Source organism: Miniopterus schreibersii (genome assembly GCF_964146895.1).
Source record: "Miniopterus schreibersii genome assembly, chromosome: 17".
Taxonomy (NCBI): domain Eukaryota; kingdom Metazoa; phylum Chordata; class Mammalia; order Chiroptera; family Miniopteridae; genus Miniopterus; species Miniopterus schreibersii.
In genome coordinates, this window is record NC_138117.1 from 5128812 (window position 1) to 5144878 (window position 16067).

The following is a 16067-nucleotide window of genomic DNA, read 5'->3' on the forward strand; positions in this document are numbered from 1 at the left end:
GTTGAGTCCCCGGGTTTTACTTCTGGGAGTGTTAATGAAAAGAACGAAAGATTGATTACAGGGGAGTTGCATTAGGTTTTTGTAGTCAAGGCAAATCATTAAGCCGTTAGTAGGCATGGCTTAATAGCTGTCACATAGCAGATTTTTTTTTTTTAACTTAAGTGGAATACTTTACATTTTTGTATTAAATTTTATCATCTTCATTTAGGTTAATCACTCTTGATTAATCTCTTTTTTCTCCTTAACTTAGCAAATTAGAATCACTTGCAAATTTGATAAAATGCTTTCTATACTCTTTCTCTAAGTCCCCAGTGAAAGTATTAAAATAGTACTTTGTATTCTTTGGAAATGATTATAAAGAAAATCTTTCCTTTAAAAAATTCATGTCTAAATATTTAAATCTATTAGATACTGAAAATACAAGGGAAGCTACTTCAAAGAGTTGCCTTGAGTAATCAACCCAAAACATTTCATCTGCTCCTGAGAGAAAATATCACAGAGACTTGAGTTGTAGATTAGTTTGCTAGGGCTGCCATAACATAATCATGGGCTGGTGGCTTAAACAACAGAAATTTACTTTCTCATAGTTCTGGAGGCTAGAAGTCCAAGGTCAAGGCGTTGGCAGGGCTGGTTTTGTCTCTCCTTGGCTTGCAGAGGGCTGCCGTCCCCCCGTCCTCACAGGGCCTTGTCTCCATGCACGTTTCCTCTTCCCAGAAGGACACCAGTCATGTTAGGTTGGGGCTCACCCGCATGACTTCATTTTATCTGAATTACCTCCCTCTCTAATACAGGCACATTCTGAGGTCCTGGGAGTTAGGACGTAAACATACGAACTTCAGGGGCGCAGTGCCATTCCAGGCCGTTGCTTCGCCTTTCGCCTTCCCGGATGGCGGAGGACAGTACGTCGTCTGGGGCCTGTTCCTAAGCAGCCGCCTTTCGCGCGCTGAGTCACTTTGCGTTCCCGTTGCAGGGTGACGTGACCGTCACTGACAGGCCCTGGGGAGGCACGTGCAGAGCCTTCAGCAGTGTGGCTCCTGTTAACTCACCGTCACGTGCTTCTGAGTCCTTAGAGCAGGTTGGACAGACCCAGGAGGTCGGGCCGCCAGCGTCCGAAGGCTGCCGAGGGAGCCCAGTGCGACTCAGCCAGGATGGGAAACCGGTTCCAAGTAAGATTTTTCAAAAGCCAAGGATCAGACCCCCTGGCTCAGAAAAGCTTTCTCTCAGTCTGTCCAGAGGAGGCCGATTTGCAGGGAAGGATGAAAGGAGGGCGGTGTGTGCACTTCGGATGCTCAGAGGACACTGGGGCCGGAAGGGAGGAGGGGGGAGCAGTTGCCCTTAGCCCACAGCCAGCCAGGGAGGAAGCCGTCAGAGAGGATGCTGAGCTGGTGCGGGGAAGGGGCGGAGGCCAGATGCGGGCCAGCAGACGAGGACTCGGGCTCAGGGCCTTTGGAGAGCAGGCATTTGGCCGTGAGAAGCCCTGGGAGGCGAGCCCCGAGGCCTTAAAGTCAGGTTGGACCACGGAGCCTGCTGCAGAGGGGTCCCGTCTAAAGGGCTCAGACCTGGCAAAGGCTGCGAGAGGCTGCTTCCCATGGTCAGCTCTTTATTTCATTTTATTTTGTTTTTTTAATCTCACCCGAGGATGAGAAGAGGGTGGAGGGGGGGGGAGACATTGATGTGAGAGAGACACATCGATTGGTTGCCCCCGCAGGTGCGCCAGCCGGGCCGGGAATCAAGCCTGCAACCGAGGTACGAGTCCTTGGTTGGAATCAAACCCAACATCCTTTAGTCTGTGGGCCGATGCTCTAACCATTGAGCCAAACCGGCTAGGGCTCTTTTTTTTTTTAATCATTTTTTATTTTTCAATTACAGCTGACATACAATATTATATTAGCTTCAGGTGTGCACCCCGGTGGTTAGACATTCACACTGTTGTGCAATCATCATCACTATTTCCAGAGCTCTCTCATTCTCCCAAACAGAAACTCCATGCACTAAGAAATAACTCCCTCCCCTTCCTCTGCCCCCAGCAGCCTCTTTTCTACTCTCTGTCTCTGCGGATTTGCCCATTCTAGATACCTTATGTAAGGGGAATGATATAACATTTGTTCTTTTGTGTCTGGCTTTTTCACTTAATATTTTCAAGGTCCATTCATTTTCTTATGGCTGAATTACACACACACACACACACACACACACACACACCCCACGCTGTTTATCCACTTGTCTGTTGCTGGACCCTTGGATTGTTTTCACCTTTCGGCCGTTGTAATGCTGCCATGGGCATTATACGAACACCGCCTGAGTCGCCGCTTTCCGCTTTTTGGATGAGTGCTAGGGATGGAATTGCGGGGACACGCGGTAATTCTCTGTCACACTTTCCGAGGAGCCACGGGCTGTCCCGCAGCAGCGCCGCTGTGCACCCCCAGCGATGCGTCAGGCTCCCCCCTCCGCATCTTGGCCGACAGGCATTCCCCAGCTCTGTCGGTAACGGCCATCCTCGAGGCTATTGCGTTTTATTTGAGGTGTTTAAAATGTTTATTCCCAGAAGGGGTCCTGGGCTTCTCCAGGCTGCCGTGGACAGTTAAGAAGCTGGGATGAGGGGACCGGAGCCCAGGGACACTGTTGCTCCTCTAAGGTGGAGCGAGGGACCAGCAGCAGCCCGGGACTCAGCCGTGTCCCCCGGCGCTGCGTGGGGCCTCCCCCTCTTGCCACATGGTCCTGCTCACGTAGACACTCGCCCCAGCCAGTGGTCAGAGTGAGTCAGGGCTGGCACAGAATCACCAACCAACCAGCCCCAGACACGGGCGAGACGGGCACAACCCCCGCCTGCAGGCCTCTGCGACATAAAACAACCCCACGGCCACAGTGGCTGAAACTTGGCGTGCTCAGCAGATACACACCGAGGGCCGTGTGGGTTCCAGCTCTGCGCTCACACGGGTGTCTGGGAGGCGTCCAAAGGCACGTCCCGCTGAGATGCCCAACTGGCAGGAGGGAGAAGTGACCCTGTGCACGTTTCCCTTAAGTACAGGATGGTGTCCTGGACCGTTGTTCCGCGCTCAGGACCCTCTAGCTCTGCAGAGGCACAGCCTGGGTGGCTTCTCTTTTCCCGACAGTGCTGTTGTCCCCGTTTCTTCCTCTCCTCCTCTTAACCCTCACCTGAGGGTATTTTTTCCATCGCTTTTCAGAGAGAGTGGAAGGATGGGAGAGAAAGAGAAACAGCAGTGTGAGAGAGACACATCAATTGGTTGCCTCCCTGGCACGGCCCCGAGCGGAGCTGGGTATGGAGCCTGCACCCGAGGTATGTGCCCCTGGGCAGAATCGAACCCAGGACCCTTTAGTCCGAGGGCTGATGCTCTAAACCACTGAGCCAAACTGGCCAGGGCATCATCCCCTTTCCTTACTGAGCTCCTAGTCAACTGTGGCTCCTGGGCCTCCCCCCGCCTGTCGGCGTGTTGATTTAAAAATATATTATTAAAAACACTTCACACGTTACCAAGTGCTGTTAACAGATCCCACTCTACTCTGTAAAGCTAGGAATCAGGTCTTTTCATCTGCGGTCTAAAGCACCTGGCATGGTAGCCCCCCAATAATGTGTACCGAATAAATGAGGTGACATTCATTCACATTATTAATATTCATTTTTATTTATCTATTTGAACATCCACTGATTTAAAGATAAAGTAGCAGTTTTTTTCTCTTCCAACCTTAAATCAGATGTTGGCTTTAGAGAAGAACCTCTATAGACATGAGAACTTTAGAGACTATGTGTAATTAGCAAGACAGTTTAATGAATTTTATTTTTAAAATGGGAAAAGTTGTACCATCAGATTCACTCATACGTGCAGTTTTGCTACCTCACAAATGGTGGTTGTGAGAAGCAGCAGAGCATCCAAAGCTGGAAAGGAACTGAGAGGCCCCATTCAGTCCGGCCCCAAAGATCAAAGTGCCGTAGTCAAAAAAGAAAGGGTACGTGGCCCCAGTCTTCTAGCTGGTGGCAGGGTGGGGACCAGAACACGGCTCCCTGGACGCCCAGTCCAGGGCTTTCTTTGCAGCGGCGCCTTGCTACCATATAGTTCTCAACACAGTACCAGGTGGGAGTAATAATACTAATAACAAATATAAATGGTTCTTTGACTATTTGTGCCAGGCACCATCCTGTTACATATATTTACTCATTTAATCCTCATGACAACCCTAAGAGGCAGGTACAGTCATTGTCTCCATGTTGCAGAAGAGAAGCCTGAACGTTAGAGAGAGCAGGTGACTTGCCCAGGGTGGAGAATGTGTGTGGTGTGGGGGGACGGGGGTGTCCTGGGAGACAGAAGGCTGCCCACCGTTGCACCACATTTGTAGACCGGGGAGATTGAATGCGGTCTTTGAGGTCCCTTTTCAACTTCAAAATGCATGTCCTCGGTGCTTTGCAGTGATCAGGTCTGTAAGTAATACTGTTTCAGTTCATTAAATGTGCGGCCTCATTGATCTTCATCTTCATGATTAGCTGCAAGAAAGACTATTTGTAGAACAGCCTAGAAACCAAAGTCACCAAGGGTGTGAGGGATTCCTGAAACGTTATTTCTGACTTCCATAGCAACCCTGACATTTGGCATTAAGCGGAACGGAGTCAACTAAAGCAGCTGGAGCTGAGCATTTGCTCAAGCGCTGTGTGTGATGAGGAAACAGATTGCTGGCTCAATAATTTTCCTTTTGTGTAATATACCATCTCCGTGTATTTTAGGGAGTGGAAACCTAAGCCAAGTGAAATAAGAATGGAGGAAATGAAGCGTTGTATTGAAGTGGGGAGAGAGGACAAGTTTCCGAATGAACTTGTCCTAGAGAGAGCAATCTAGGTGCCTGGGGAGTCACTGTGGAGAGCGGGATGGAGGTGTGCATGCAGAGGTTTCAGGGGGGAGAGGCTGGAATTGAACCCAGGACCCTTCAGTCCATGGGCCGACACTCTAACCACGGAGCCAGACCGGCCAGGGGCCCATCCTGTTCTTTGAGATTCAGCCACACCACGTCACCTGCAGTTGCCCACGCTCGTGTGCACCCCCTGTGCTCTGGCCTCCAGGCCTTCGCTCATGCTGACCCTCCGCCTAAAATGCCCACCCCACCTCTGCCTGGCCAAAACCCGCTCATCCTATAATAACAGAATTCTATAAAACAATTTAATGTTGTACCCATCAGCTTCTTTGCGCATCTCCCACCCACCGTCGTGGGATCGGTGCTCTGGTTGCTCATGTTTTTATCAGTCATGAATCTGTCTTCTCTGCAAGGTGATCAGCTCCTTCTAGGCCCAGCTTGGTTCTCATTCTGTATCCCCAGCCCTTAGCGCAAAGGGGGGTTTCCCGTGTTCGCGTAACTCGGCCAGACCTGAATGATGAGAGGGGCGTCCCGGCCGCCAGCTTTGCCCTTGCTGCTGGAGGGCTGCCGCCCGCCCGGGGCCAGGCGCGACGTGTCGGGGCCTCTCCCTCCTGGCGCTCGCCGCTCGCCGCCTGGCCGCGTCGCTGCTCCCGGGCCGCGGCTCCGCTGCTGATTCCACTGGCCGAACGCTCAGGAAGCAGATGGGGCAGTTGTCCAACTTATTAAGAAAGTTAAAACGCTCCTATGGGTCAAATGCCATTTCGCTTTTCAAACGCCACGTACGCTGTTGTTCACTTTGCAGAGGGAAGAAATCACCTGTTTTCCAGTCCTTTCTACTGTCTCGTGCTGGGGGAGGCTGTGTGTGTGTGTGTGTGTGTGTGTGCGCGTTACAGTTCTAAGATAGGATATGAGTCATTTCTCAGTTTGGGAAAGGGAGAAAGATGGTGAGAGGGGTTTTGATCCAGAATACCGATCGTATTCTGTAAGCCAGCGAGGTTTCAAACCATCGGCTCTTTCAGGGCTTCTTTATACTTCTCACCGGTTAAGAGAAAGCCTGTTGTAAGATACACTCTGAGAGGAGACTTTTCCAAAGTGAAACTTTAGCAAACGGCTTTACCTTGCAAGGAAATTCAATTCCCTGGAAGCTACTTTCTCCAGGGTTAACCTGGGGCAGTTCTCTCTTTGGCTTCCTCACAAAGAAAATTGTCCAGGGTTCTGGAAACCACGGTTGTTGAGCCTCATACGACGTCTCTTTTCTTTCAGCTCCTGTAACAGTTACTAGAGGAGGCTGGTGTGATGTGGCATATTTTTTCTTTCTTTCTTTTCCATTTTGCTGGCCTTAGCGAGCTGTGTTCCTAAAGGAATTTATGACAGTCAGCAGGGACAAATGAAATTTGAGCTAGTGTCAACCCAGAATTCCTCGGGGCCCCATTGGCCCATGTCTCCAATTTATGGAGCATCACTGCTACCCAGAGACGCAGGCTCATTCGCCAGAACCTTCTTGAAACAAACGAAAAGGAAATGTACAGAGAAGTCTCATCATGACATTAGCAAGTGCATTTTGCTTAAAAACTTCACAGCATGGCCCAGCCGGTGTGGCTCAGTTGGTTGAATGTTGGCCCACATGCCAGGAGGTCGCTGGTTCTATTCCTAGTCACGGCACATGCCCTGGTTGGGGGCTCAATCCCCAGTAGGGGGTATGCAGGAGGCAACATCGATGTTTCTATCTTTCTCCTGCTCCCTTCTTCTCTGAAATAAATAAAAACTTATTTAAAAAACCCAACAACTTCACAGTGTGTGTGTCTACAGCCAGGTTGACTGACTCCATCCCTCCCTGGACACCCATCTCTCTCTGCTCTGCAAATGCTCTTCTTGGTAACAGCTGGTAAGTGTGCACGGAGCACACCTGACAATACTGAAATTTCAGCATTTGCCGTGAACTGTTGTTCTGCCTGTAGATGTCGGAAAGAAGTTCCTAGAATAAAGGTCAACATTGAGACCATATCTCATGTGTCCCTGAGAAAAGCACATGGTACATGACTCCTTGAGTGGTATCAATGGCTTTTCGCACAGCTCATTGGGACAAGTGGGTCTCTGATAAAAATCACACAGAGCCAAGGGAAGAAAACGGGGTGCAGGGAGCCTGGCCAGCTGCAGCATCCCTTGCCCACCGATCATCTCTTACTTTCTTCTCCAACCAGGCATTTGGAGCAGGTGTATGTGGGGGAAGACCACGGAAACCCCCTCCATCTGCATGTATATTGTTACCTTTATTCTGAGTAGCTGGCCAAGAAAAAGAGATTGCAGTAGGCATCCTTTATCTGTGGGGGTATGTTCAAGAACCCCAGTGGATGCCTGAAACCGTGGGTAGTACCAGATCCTTCCTACGTTTTTTCCTATACATACATACCTGTGATAAAGTTTAATTTATAAATTAGGCATGGTAAGAGATTGACAATAATAACTAATAATAAAATAGAAGAATTTTAACAATATACTGGAGTAAAAGTTATGTGAATGTGGTCTCTCTCTCTCTCTCTGATAATTAATGGGCAGGGAGCATATACAGCGTGGATATGCTGGACAAGGGGATGATTCACTTCCCAGGTGGGGGCGTTGCGAGATTTCATCGCGCTACTCAGAATGGCATAGAATTTAAAAGTGATGAATTGATTATTTCTGAAAATTCCCATTTAATATTATCAGTCTGTGGTTGACGGCGGGTAACGAACTGCAGAAGGTGACACTGCAGATGAGGGGGGACTCCTGTATCTGCTCTCTCTCGTTGCTGGGTTCATGCCTCCTCAATCAGAAGTACAAGCTCTAGTGGCTGTTCTTTGTGATTGAGGCTGCTCGGGCTAAGCAAATGTCATGATTAGGATTATCTAATAATCATTCATCTTACCCTGCCTCATTCTGCAGTCATTTGTATGCTTGTCTTGCTGACCCCCTGGGCTGTAAGCCCCCCGAGGCCAGGGACTGCAACTTCTCCATGTCTGCAGCATCCCCACAGCTCTGCCCTAGTGCCTTCAGTCCGCTGCCTTCCATGTGCCAGCCGTGAGCCAGGCATTGGCCAAGTGGAGGTGAAGGAGGACCAGTTGTGACCTCAGAGGTTTGCATTATGATTTGAGGGAGCTTGCAGGCTGGTAAACACGGTATTTTGGGGGTGACATGGCTGCATATTAAGTTAACTGTGCTTACTATCATCTACCTGGCCCAGCAGAAGGCACTTCTGGGCTGGGGTAGGTGCAGCAGGTGAACCTCTGGAGCCTAAGGCAAGGGAAGCCCCCGGGGCACTGGCCCAGGGCAGAGGGTGAAGAGGCCATTTAGACTTAGGGAGTGTGTCTGGAGTTGAGCTTTAACTCCTGGGTCTCATTCCAGTCTCTTCTGGTCCTCTCCACATTTATCTGGAGATGAATTTATTAGCTGGTAACTGGGAGGGTAACGGGTAAGGCTCTTCTCTAGGACATTTTCCTGCTCAGAGGAGACTCTTCACTAGAAATGCAGGGACTAGACTCAGACTAGCTGGGTTTGAAGTCGCTCATTTGCTCCGTGCCAGTGGACTGGTTATTTAAGCTAAGCCTCAGGGTCCTCATCGGGAAGGCAGGATACTAATGGTCCCCACCTTGTTCATTTTCTGAACCTAGTTGAAAGCCAGGGCATATCAGACACACACATTGGGACAGAATGTGGGCGAGAACACGAGAGAACCCCGGACATACAGTTGCCACATTTACAAGGTTTCTCCTGGTCGTGGGTGGGTGCTGGGGTGCAGGAAGGGGTCCCCTGACACCATCCTCTCCCCTGGACTCTGGGCTCTGTGACAGACAAGGCTTGGGACTTGCCACCAGGGTTTGAGATTTTATCATGTGACTGGCTATCCATCCAGGCGTCTCCTTTCCTATGGTTTATACAGGCGGTTTTTTGAGCCTTACGTGCAGGACTTGACATTTATACCAGTTAGATCCATCTTGCTAGCTTTGGCATTTGATTCTGGCCCTCAGAAACCCTTTCCGGCCCTGGCTCTGTTATTTGGCTTGTTAGCGGTTCCTCCCAGCATCGTACGTATTGGTGTAGAGAGAACTACAAGTGCCCCCCAGATTTGCACAAATGTCTGGAAAATGTTACCAAGCGGGGAATGATTGGCTAATTGAATCTAAGATGTGTCTTAGGTCCCATTAAGGAGTCCAGGATGTCTCCCTAATACAGTACAATCGCGTTTTCAGGGTGTCCCCAGTGGTTCTGGGGGAAGATGTGAGCAGCGCATGATTCATTCAGAGAAAGCCGTGGCCCGTCGAGTGCGCTGAGAACTGTCTGGCGCGGTGGCCAGCAGCTGGTGGCTGGCTGACGAGGAACCTGGAGAGGGAAGAATCGACTGGGCTCTCCAGCCTGGCCAAGTCAGTGCCCCAGTTAGGGCCCTAAATGCAGGGGGCTTGCAGGTTAAGTCATGCTGGGGGCAAAAATCAAAGATAGTCCGAACTGCCTCTGAGATATCCATGAAATCGCCTGAAATCTCCGAGAGCTAGTCACAATCTGGAGGTACATGGGGACAGAATGACCCGAGGTGGCCACAGGAGCCACATCTCTCTCTCTCCCCTCCCTCTCTCCTCTCTCTCTCCCTCCCTCCCTCTCATAATAAAACAGCCTTAATTTTTTTCCCCAGTGTCCCTTTGCAACTTGCGATAAGCTTGTTTTTTTCTCTGTCCCTTTATGACACTTTCATCTGCTTCATAGGGATTCTGGTCATTCTTAGGGAATTAAAAATCCTTGTGATTATTCCTAGCACAGCTTTAGGTCCTGGCTCACTGCCACTGTCTCCGGCGTTACTGCTGCCATAATTCTTGGTGATTTCAACATGCGCACGAATGACCCGTCAGTAGCTTTGACTTCCGTTCCTCCAGTATTCTTATCCTCGCTGTATCTCAGCCACTGCCCCCCTTATTCTCTTGACCCTGTAATTATAATAACTGCAGTCCCATCATAACCTCAGTTTAAACCTCCTGTCTTCCCAGCTCACCCCTCCTAACACCTTCTAGTATATTCCAACTTCAATAACCTGTGACCTTACCTGGGCCTTCAGTCCATCGATCCTGCTACTTCTCTGTTCTTCACCCCCTCATTTCCTCTACTCCCTGCTCCCCTAGTTTAATTCCACAAGAAATCATTATAGTCACCCCGTCGATGGCCTTTGCCACTCACTCGCTTCATCACTCTCGCTTGGCTGACAGCCCCGGTGAAATCGATGTTTGCCTGCTTTCCCCCTATTCCTGTGCAGCCCAGTGTAGCTGGAGCAAAACACACACCCTGTTATTGATCTCAGTTCAATTTCATGATCGCCACCCTCCAGTCAGCCTTTAATGCTGCTCGGAAATCATATGTGTTTCCTAGTCCATGTGCTCTTGCACTGTCCTGGAAACGGTTACATTTTTCACATGTATCAGTGAATTTTCTACAGGTTTTTTTTAAGCTCCCATGAATCATCTGCTTGTGGGAACTTTGCTGAGAATGGGTATGAAACATGGCATTTTCTGAAACCCATTTCCCTCCCCCACCCCAGCCTGGGCATTTGCCTTTTGTCTACCCCCTGCTTCCCACAGTCCCTCAAAGACCCACGGCCTTGGCTCTGCATCTCACCCGTCCCATCCTCAGCCTCCCACGGGCCTTGCTCCTACTGATCTCTCAATGAGCGCTTGTCAAGGGAGTGAGAATGGGAATGACTAGCAGCCTGATTTCAGGGAGGCGAGCATCTGTTTTCATCATTTTATTAAATAAAAAAACCACAAATAGACATTTAGCAGAAGAGAAGCACTTGGCAGGAGGCAGGCAAGTTTGGGCAATAGCTTTCAGGCCCCGTGCCTCCAGGGAAGGAAAGAACTGACCCCACAGAACTGGTGCCGTCCTGGTGCACCTTGAGTACACTGGGGATGGCAGGTCTAAGAGACAACATCATTTCTGAGTGTTGCTCGGTGGGTTAAAAGCATGGGCTACGGAGCCAGACAGGATGGATGGGGTTCAGATCCCTGTTCTTCTTCTCCCTAAGCATGAGGCCCTGAGCTACTTATTTAACCTTTCTGGCCTCACTGTCTTCATCTGCAAAATGGGAATAGTAAGAGCACCTACTCCCTAAGGTGGGTGTGAGAAATAAATAAGCTAACATAGGGAAGTAGTCAGAACAAGGCCCGGTACTTATTAAATGCTCAATAAATAGCAGCTATAAGTTATTATTCTGTACTCTTTTGAGTCCTACAACAGCCCTGGGAAGTGTTATATCCCCACTTCACAGAAGAGGAGACCGTGGGTCAAAGGGGTTAAGTGGAGGCTCAAGGCCACATGGACAGAAAGTAGCAGAGGCTAGACTTGCACAAAGACCACGGGACTCTACTTCTGTTTCCCTGCGCACTTCAGAGCTCCCTCTCGGCCTCCGGATGACATTATTTTCCCCTTATTAACGCCACTCCCTTCTCCAAATCTGCCCGGATCTTCCCAGGCAGATGGCACCAAATATTTACTGTACAATTACACAGTCATGATTGAATTTAGCTGGAGGGAGGGAGGCTGATTAGCAACAAATCAGCAACCCTGAGAGGAGGAGATAGTTCCAAGGTTGCATAGGCGGGAATGTTGCTTAAAATTGTCCTGGCTCAGGTTCACCTTCACGGCAAGGGCAAGAGACACTCAGCTTGGCCAACGTGTGGGCTTGGGAGTCAAGCTGATGCTGCTGGAAGTGCTGTCGACAGGGTCAGACGCCGTCACCTTAGGCCTCAAGGGTTGACATGTTATGATGTGCTCACAAACCCTCTTCCAGTTGCTGTTGAAAGCCTGTTGTGTGCATCCAGAAGGAAGGTTGTTGTGTGTTCTCCCAGACTAAAGGACAGGGGTGCCACTGACCAGAACCAGAGCGTGAAGGGAACACACAGAGAAGAGTTGTTCTCTGGAAACATCTCCCAGCATCCCGTTGTGGAGAAGCTCTCGGTTCCTCACAGCAAGTATTTCAGGATGCCCCCAGGTGTTTACCAGGCTCCTGTTGAAATGCCAGCTCATGCTGTACAGAGAATTTTACAAGACACCTGCTGTAAAGTGGTGGGAAAGGCATCGGTGTAACCCCAGGTCTGACCCTAATGAGACATAAGGCCTCTTGGACACAGAGTCACCTCTCTGAACCTCAGTTTCCCCTTCTGGAAAGTGAGTGACTTAGACTCCATTGGACCCCTTTATCTCTAAGGATTTTATTAGTCTACGAGTCCCTGAGCCTCAGTGAATTCCACCAAGGTTGACTGAGGACTTACTGCTTTCCTGACTGCACAGCTGCCCTGTGGACGAGACTCGTTTCCCATGTTGGGGACATCTCAGTGAGATGGTGAGGTCACAACTCGCCAGAACGTCTTCTCTCTAGAGAGCCCTTTATGCCTAAGCTGGGGGTTCTCAGAGTGTGGTCCCCAGAGCAGCAACAGTGGCTTCACCCAGGAACTTGCTAGAAAGACAGGTTTTCAGGTACCACCCGAAACCTACAGAATCAGAAACTCTAAGGAAACTCCACCCCTTGGGCTGCCAGGACTCGCTTTCAGCTCACAGTCACAGCTCCCTTGTTACCTCCAACAACATTTTGAACCTTTGTGGTATTTTTGTAAACGTCCAGGCGTTGTGAAAACTGCCCATTTGTTTTGACAGGAACGAATCCATGTAGCACACACTTCCCCGTGGAGTTTCCAGGCCTCCCTGTAAACTGATTGTGACGCTTGGTGGGATATGAGCACTGTGACTAGACCCGCAGTAAGAATCCCAGCCCCAGGAGCACTCATTCCCTATCTCCAAAGAGGAAGACAGTTCCCAGGGAATAGTCCACTGTCTGCCACCCTCCCTCCCAAGGAGCCCTCTGAGTACACTCTTCCCTGGCAGGGTCTGAGCCTGCTCCCGGTTCTCAGCAGGGGGGAACTTGGGGCCACGGTCTCCCTGAAGCAAGTTCACACATCAGAGGTGGGAGACATCAAGGGTGGGGCAGGTGAGGCTCGAGAGAACCCTCAGCCTTGCTCCTGGACCTTGCTTCTTTCTTGGGACCTGTGGGTCTCTCATCTGCAGCTCCAACCCAAGGCCACATGCTAGAAAATTAGAAAAAGGCATCCCTTCCAGGTGCCCTTCAGGGTGGACACAGCCTCTGGGGCTCAGGGCTGGGCTGGGTTGTTTGCTTAAATTCTCACAACCACCCAATGAGGTGGTTGTCTCCATATCGTTTTTCTAAATTAGAAAAAGTTTTCAAACTCTCAGCACCTCCATTTTCTCATCTGTCCAATGGGTCTGATATCATCAGCTCTTTTGCCAAGAGCTGGCTCTGCAAAGCAAATGAGATCATAGTGATAAAAGGCCTGTGGAAAAAAAAGATTTGGAAACATCCTACAAATGCCAGGTTTTATATTGATCTTATGCCAGAGTCCTCAAAGGCAGTTTCTGGGGCCTCTGGTTTGAGAAACTCACCTTAAATTCACACAGCCCCCAGTGCTACACGTGGGCATGGCAGGAAGTGGGTTTCCTGCCGGGATACTGGCATCTGGAGGTGCTGCTTCCCCTAAAATTGTTCGACTGTGGGGCTGCAAGGGACGCGGGGTGTGCGCGGGCGCCCGGTGAGTCGCGGCCTGGCAAGCTGGCCTGGACGGGATGACCTCATGGGCTTTCTTATTCTCATTTTAATGACTGGATACACTGTTTCATTTTTGGCTTTCTCTCTCTTTCTTGCAGCTGTGGTGGTTGGGATTTAGGGCAAGCATTTAGGATTCCTTTTCTAATCTCTATTAAATGTGGATTTAGCTGCAAAGTCTGGGGAAGGGAGGAGGAACTCCCCCTGGCTGGAGGCAGTGGCTCAGAGCGTCGGAGAAATTCCACCAGGAATGCCCAGCTGCCGTCCCCTGAGGTCTCTCATCTCACCCAATGTCATCTTTGTCCCAGGACGCAGCGAGTTCCATCTGCGGGTTCAAACCTCACGTAGCCGCCTTCTTGGGTGCTTACGGAATAAGTCTGGTGGTGGTTGTGATTAGGGAGAGACTTAACATTTGCCTTTTTCCAATTTATCTGTGTCCTCTGTTGAAATGCTTCTTGGCCGGGTCCCTTATCCGTTCCCACCACTGCCCTGATTGAGGTCGAGTCCCCTCTCAGCCAGGTTAGTGCAGCAACGGTCTGGATCACCCACCCTGCAAACCACTACCACACTCAGTAGACTTTTTTTTTTTTTTAATCCTTACCTGAGGATATTTTTTCCATTGCTTTTTATGGAGAGTGGAAGTGGGAGAGAGAGAGAGAGAAACATTGATGAGAGAGACACATCTATTGGTTGCCTCCTGCACGCACCCCGAGCTGGGCTGGGGATTGAGCCTGCCACCGAGGTATTTGCCCTTGGCCAGAATTGAGCCCGGGACCCTTCAGTCCACGGACCGATGCTCCAAACTGGCCAGGGCTCAACTGACTTTTTATTACATAGCTTCTCTACAGAAGAGATAAATTACATCATACGATGGTAACCATGTTATGTCCACCACTGGTGGCATCATGTACACATTTCTCAGTCTGAATTTAAAGGCCTTTTACAACTGGCTTCAGGTTACTCCAACTTAATTCCTACCTGCGACTCCTAGCAGTTCCTTCATTATTTATCCTACTATCCCCCCCTCCATGTGTGCCTTCTCTCAGTTCAAACACTGTGCATCCATAAGGCTCGCTCACGTCCTTTCTCCTTGACCCCAGCCCACTGATATCCGTGTTCTCTGCACAGCTAGTGTCAGCATCACCCAGTTTTATAGTAGCTATCCTTTCACTTGTTCCATTAGCTAAGTCCCCCCAGGTAGACTGTAAGCCCCTTGACATGGTCCCTCTCCTAAGCGTCTTCTGTATTCCCCGCAGTGTCTGGGCAAACTTCTGTGGCATACGGTAAATAATGAAATCATCTCGACCCTGATCAGGGGTTTGGCCACTTGAAAAGTGCATTGATGACTTTCTAGAAACTCAAGGGTTCATTTATCTTGTGAAAAGTAATAGTGTTTGTTTGTAGCCAATACTCACGGTCAGGCAGTCATGCGCGTGCACACCCGACTTTCACATACGCCCTTACAACTTTTCCAAGTGTGAAGAAAAACCGGTAAAGATCGGAGATGGGAAAGGCGAACCCAAGCCCTGTGATTTCCAGCAACAGCCAACTGGCACCGCGTCCCGCATGCTCTCCCAAGGCGTTTGACCTCCCCTCTTTCCCCAGGGAGCTCCTGCGAAAACAAGCGGGCAGACCTGGTCTTCATCATCGACAGCTCCCGCAGCGTCAACACGCACGACTACGCCAAGGTCAAGGAGTTCATCATGGACATCTTGCAGTTCCTGGACATCGGCCCTGACGTCACCCGAGTGGGCCTGCTCCAGTACGGCAGCACCGTGAAGAACGAGTTCTCCCTCAAGACCTTCAAGAGGAAGTCCGAGGTGGAGCGCGCCGTCAAGAGGATGCGGCACCTGTCCACGGGCACCATGACCGGGCTGGCCATCCAGTATGCCCTGAACATTGCTTTCTCGGAAGCAGAGGGGGCCCGTCCCCTGAGGGAGCACGTGCCTCGGGTCATCATGATCGTGACGGATGGGAGGCCGCAGGACTCTGTGGCCGAGGTGGCTGCAAAGGCACGGGACACAGGCATCCTGATCTTTGCCATTGGCGTGGGCCAGGTGGACCTCAACACGCTGAAGGCCATCGGGAGCGAGCCCCACGAGGACCACGTCTTCCTGGTGGCCAACTTCAGCCAGATGGAGTCGCTGACCTCAGTGTTCCAGAACAAGTTGTGCAGTAAGTCCTGCCCCCGTGGCTCCTCCAGGGGCATCATTACGATCTATACATTCATCTTCCAGGGCTCGCTCTGTGCTGTCTCACCCCAGGGACTGTGTCTGCAGGGGGTGTTCAGCAAAGGCCAAGAGAGATAGGATGTTTTTAGGGGGTTGATACTCTGGCAAAGGAGACAGATATTAAGCATAAAATTACACAAATAAGTGAGTAACCACAGTTACAACAGTGTAATGGAGGAAGAACTCAGGGCAGGGCCTGGCCTAGCACAGGGTTCCCAGGGAGACTTCCCTGGGAAAGGGACATTTATTTATTTATTTATTTTTAATCTTCACCCAAGGATATTTTTCCCATTGCTTTTCAGAGAGGGTGGAAGGGAGAGAGAGAGAGACATTGATGGGGGAGAGAC

The 16067-nt window shown here is 50.2% G+C and overlaps 1 protein-coding gene across 2 annotated transcripts in view; it reads left to right on the forward strand.

The window, feature by feature from the left end:
• Nucleotides 1–16067, forward strand: part of MATN2 (matrilin 2) — a 77610-nt gene that overhangs the window by 15460 nt on the left and 46083 nt on the right. For both annotated transcript variants that reach the window (XM_081116985.1, XM_081116984.1), the window contains exon 3: nt 15095–15664. In XM_081116985.1, coding sequence (XP_080973111.1) covers nt 15095–15664 — 570 coding nt within the window. The remainder of the gene's footprint in view (nt 1–15094; nt 15665–16067) is intronic.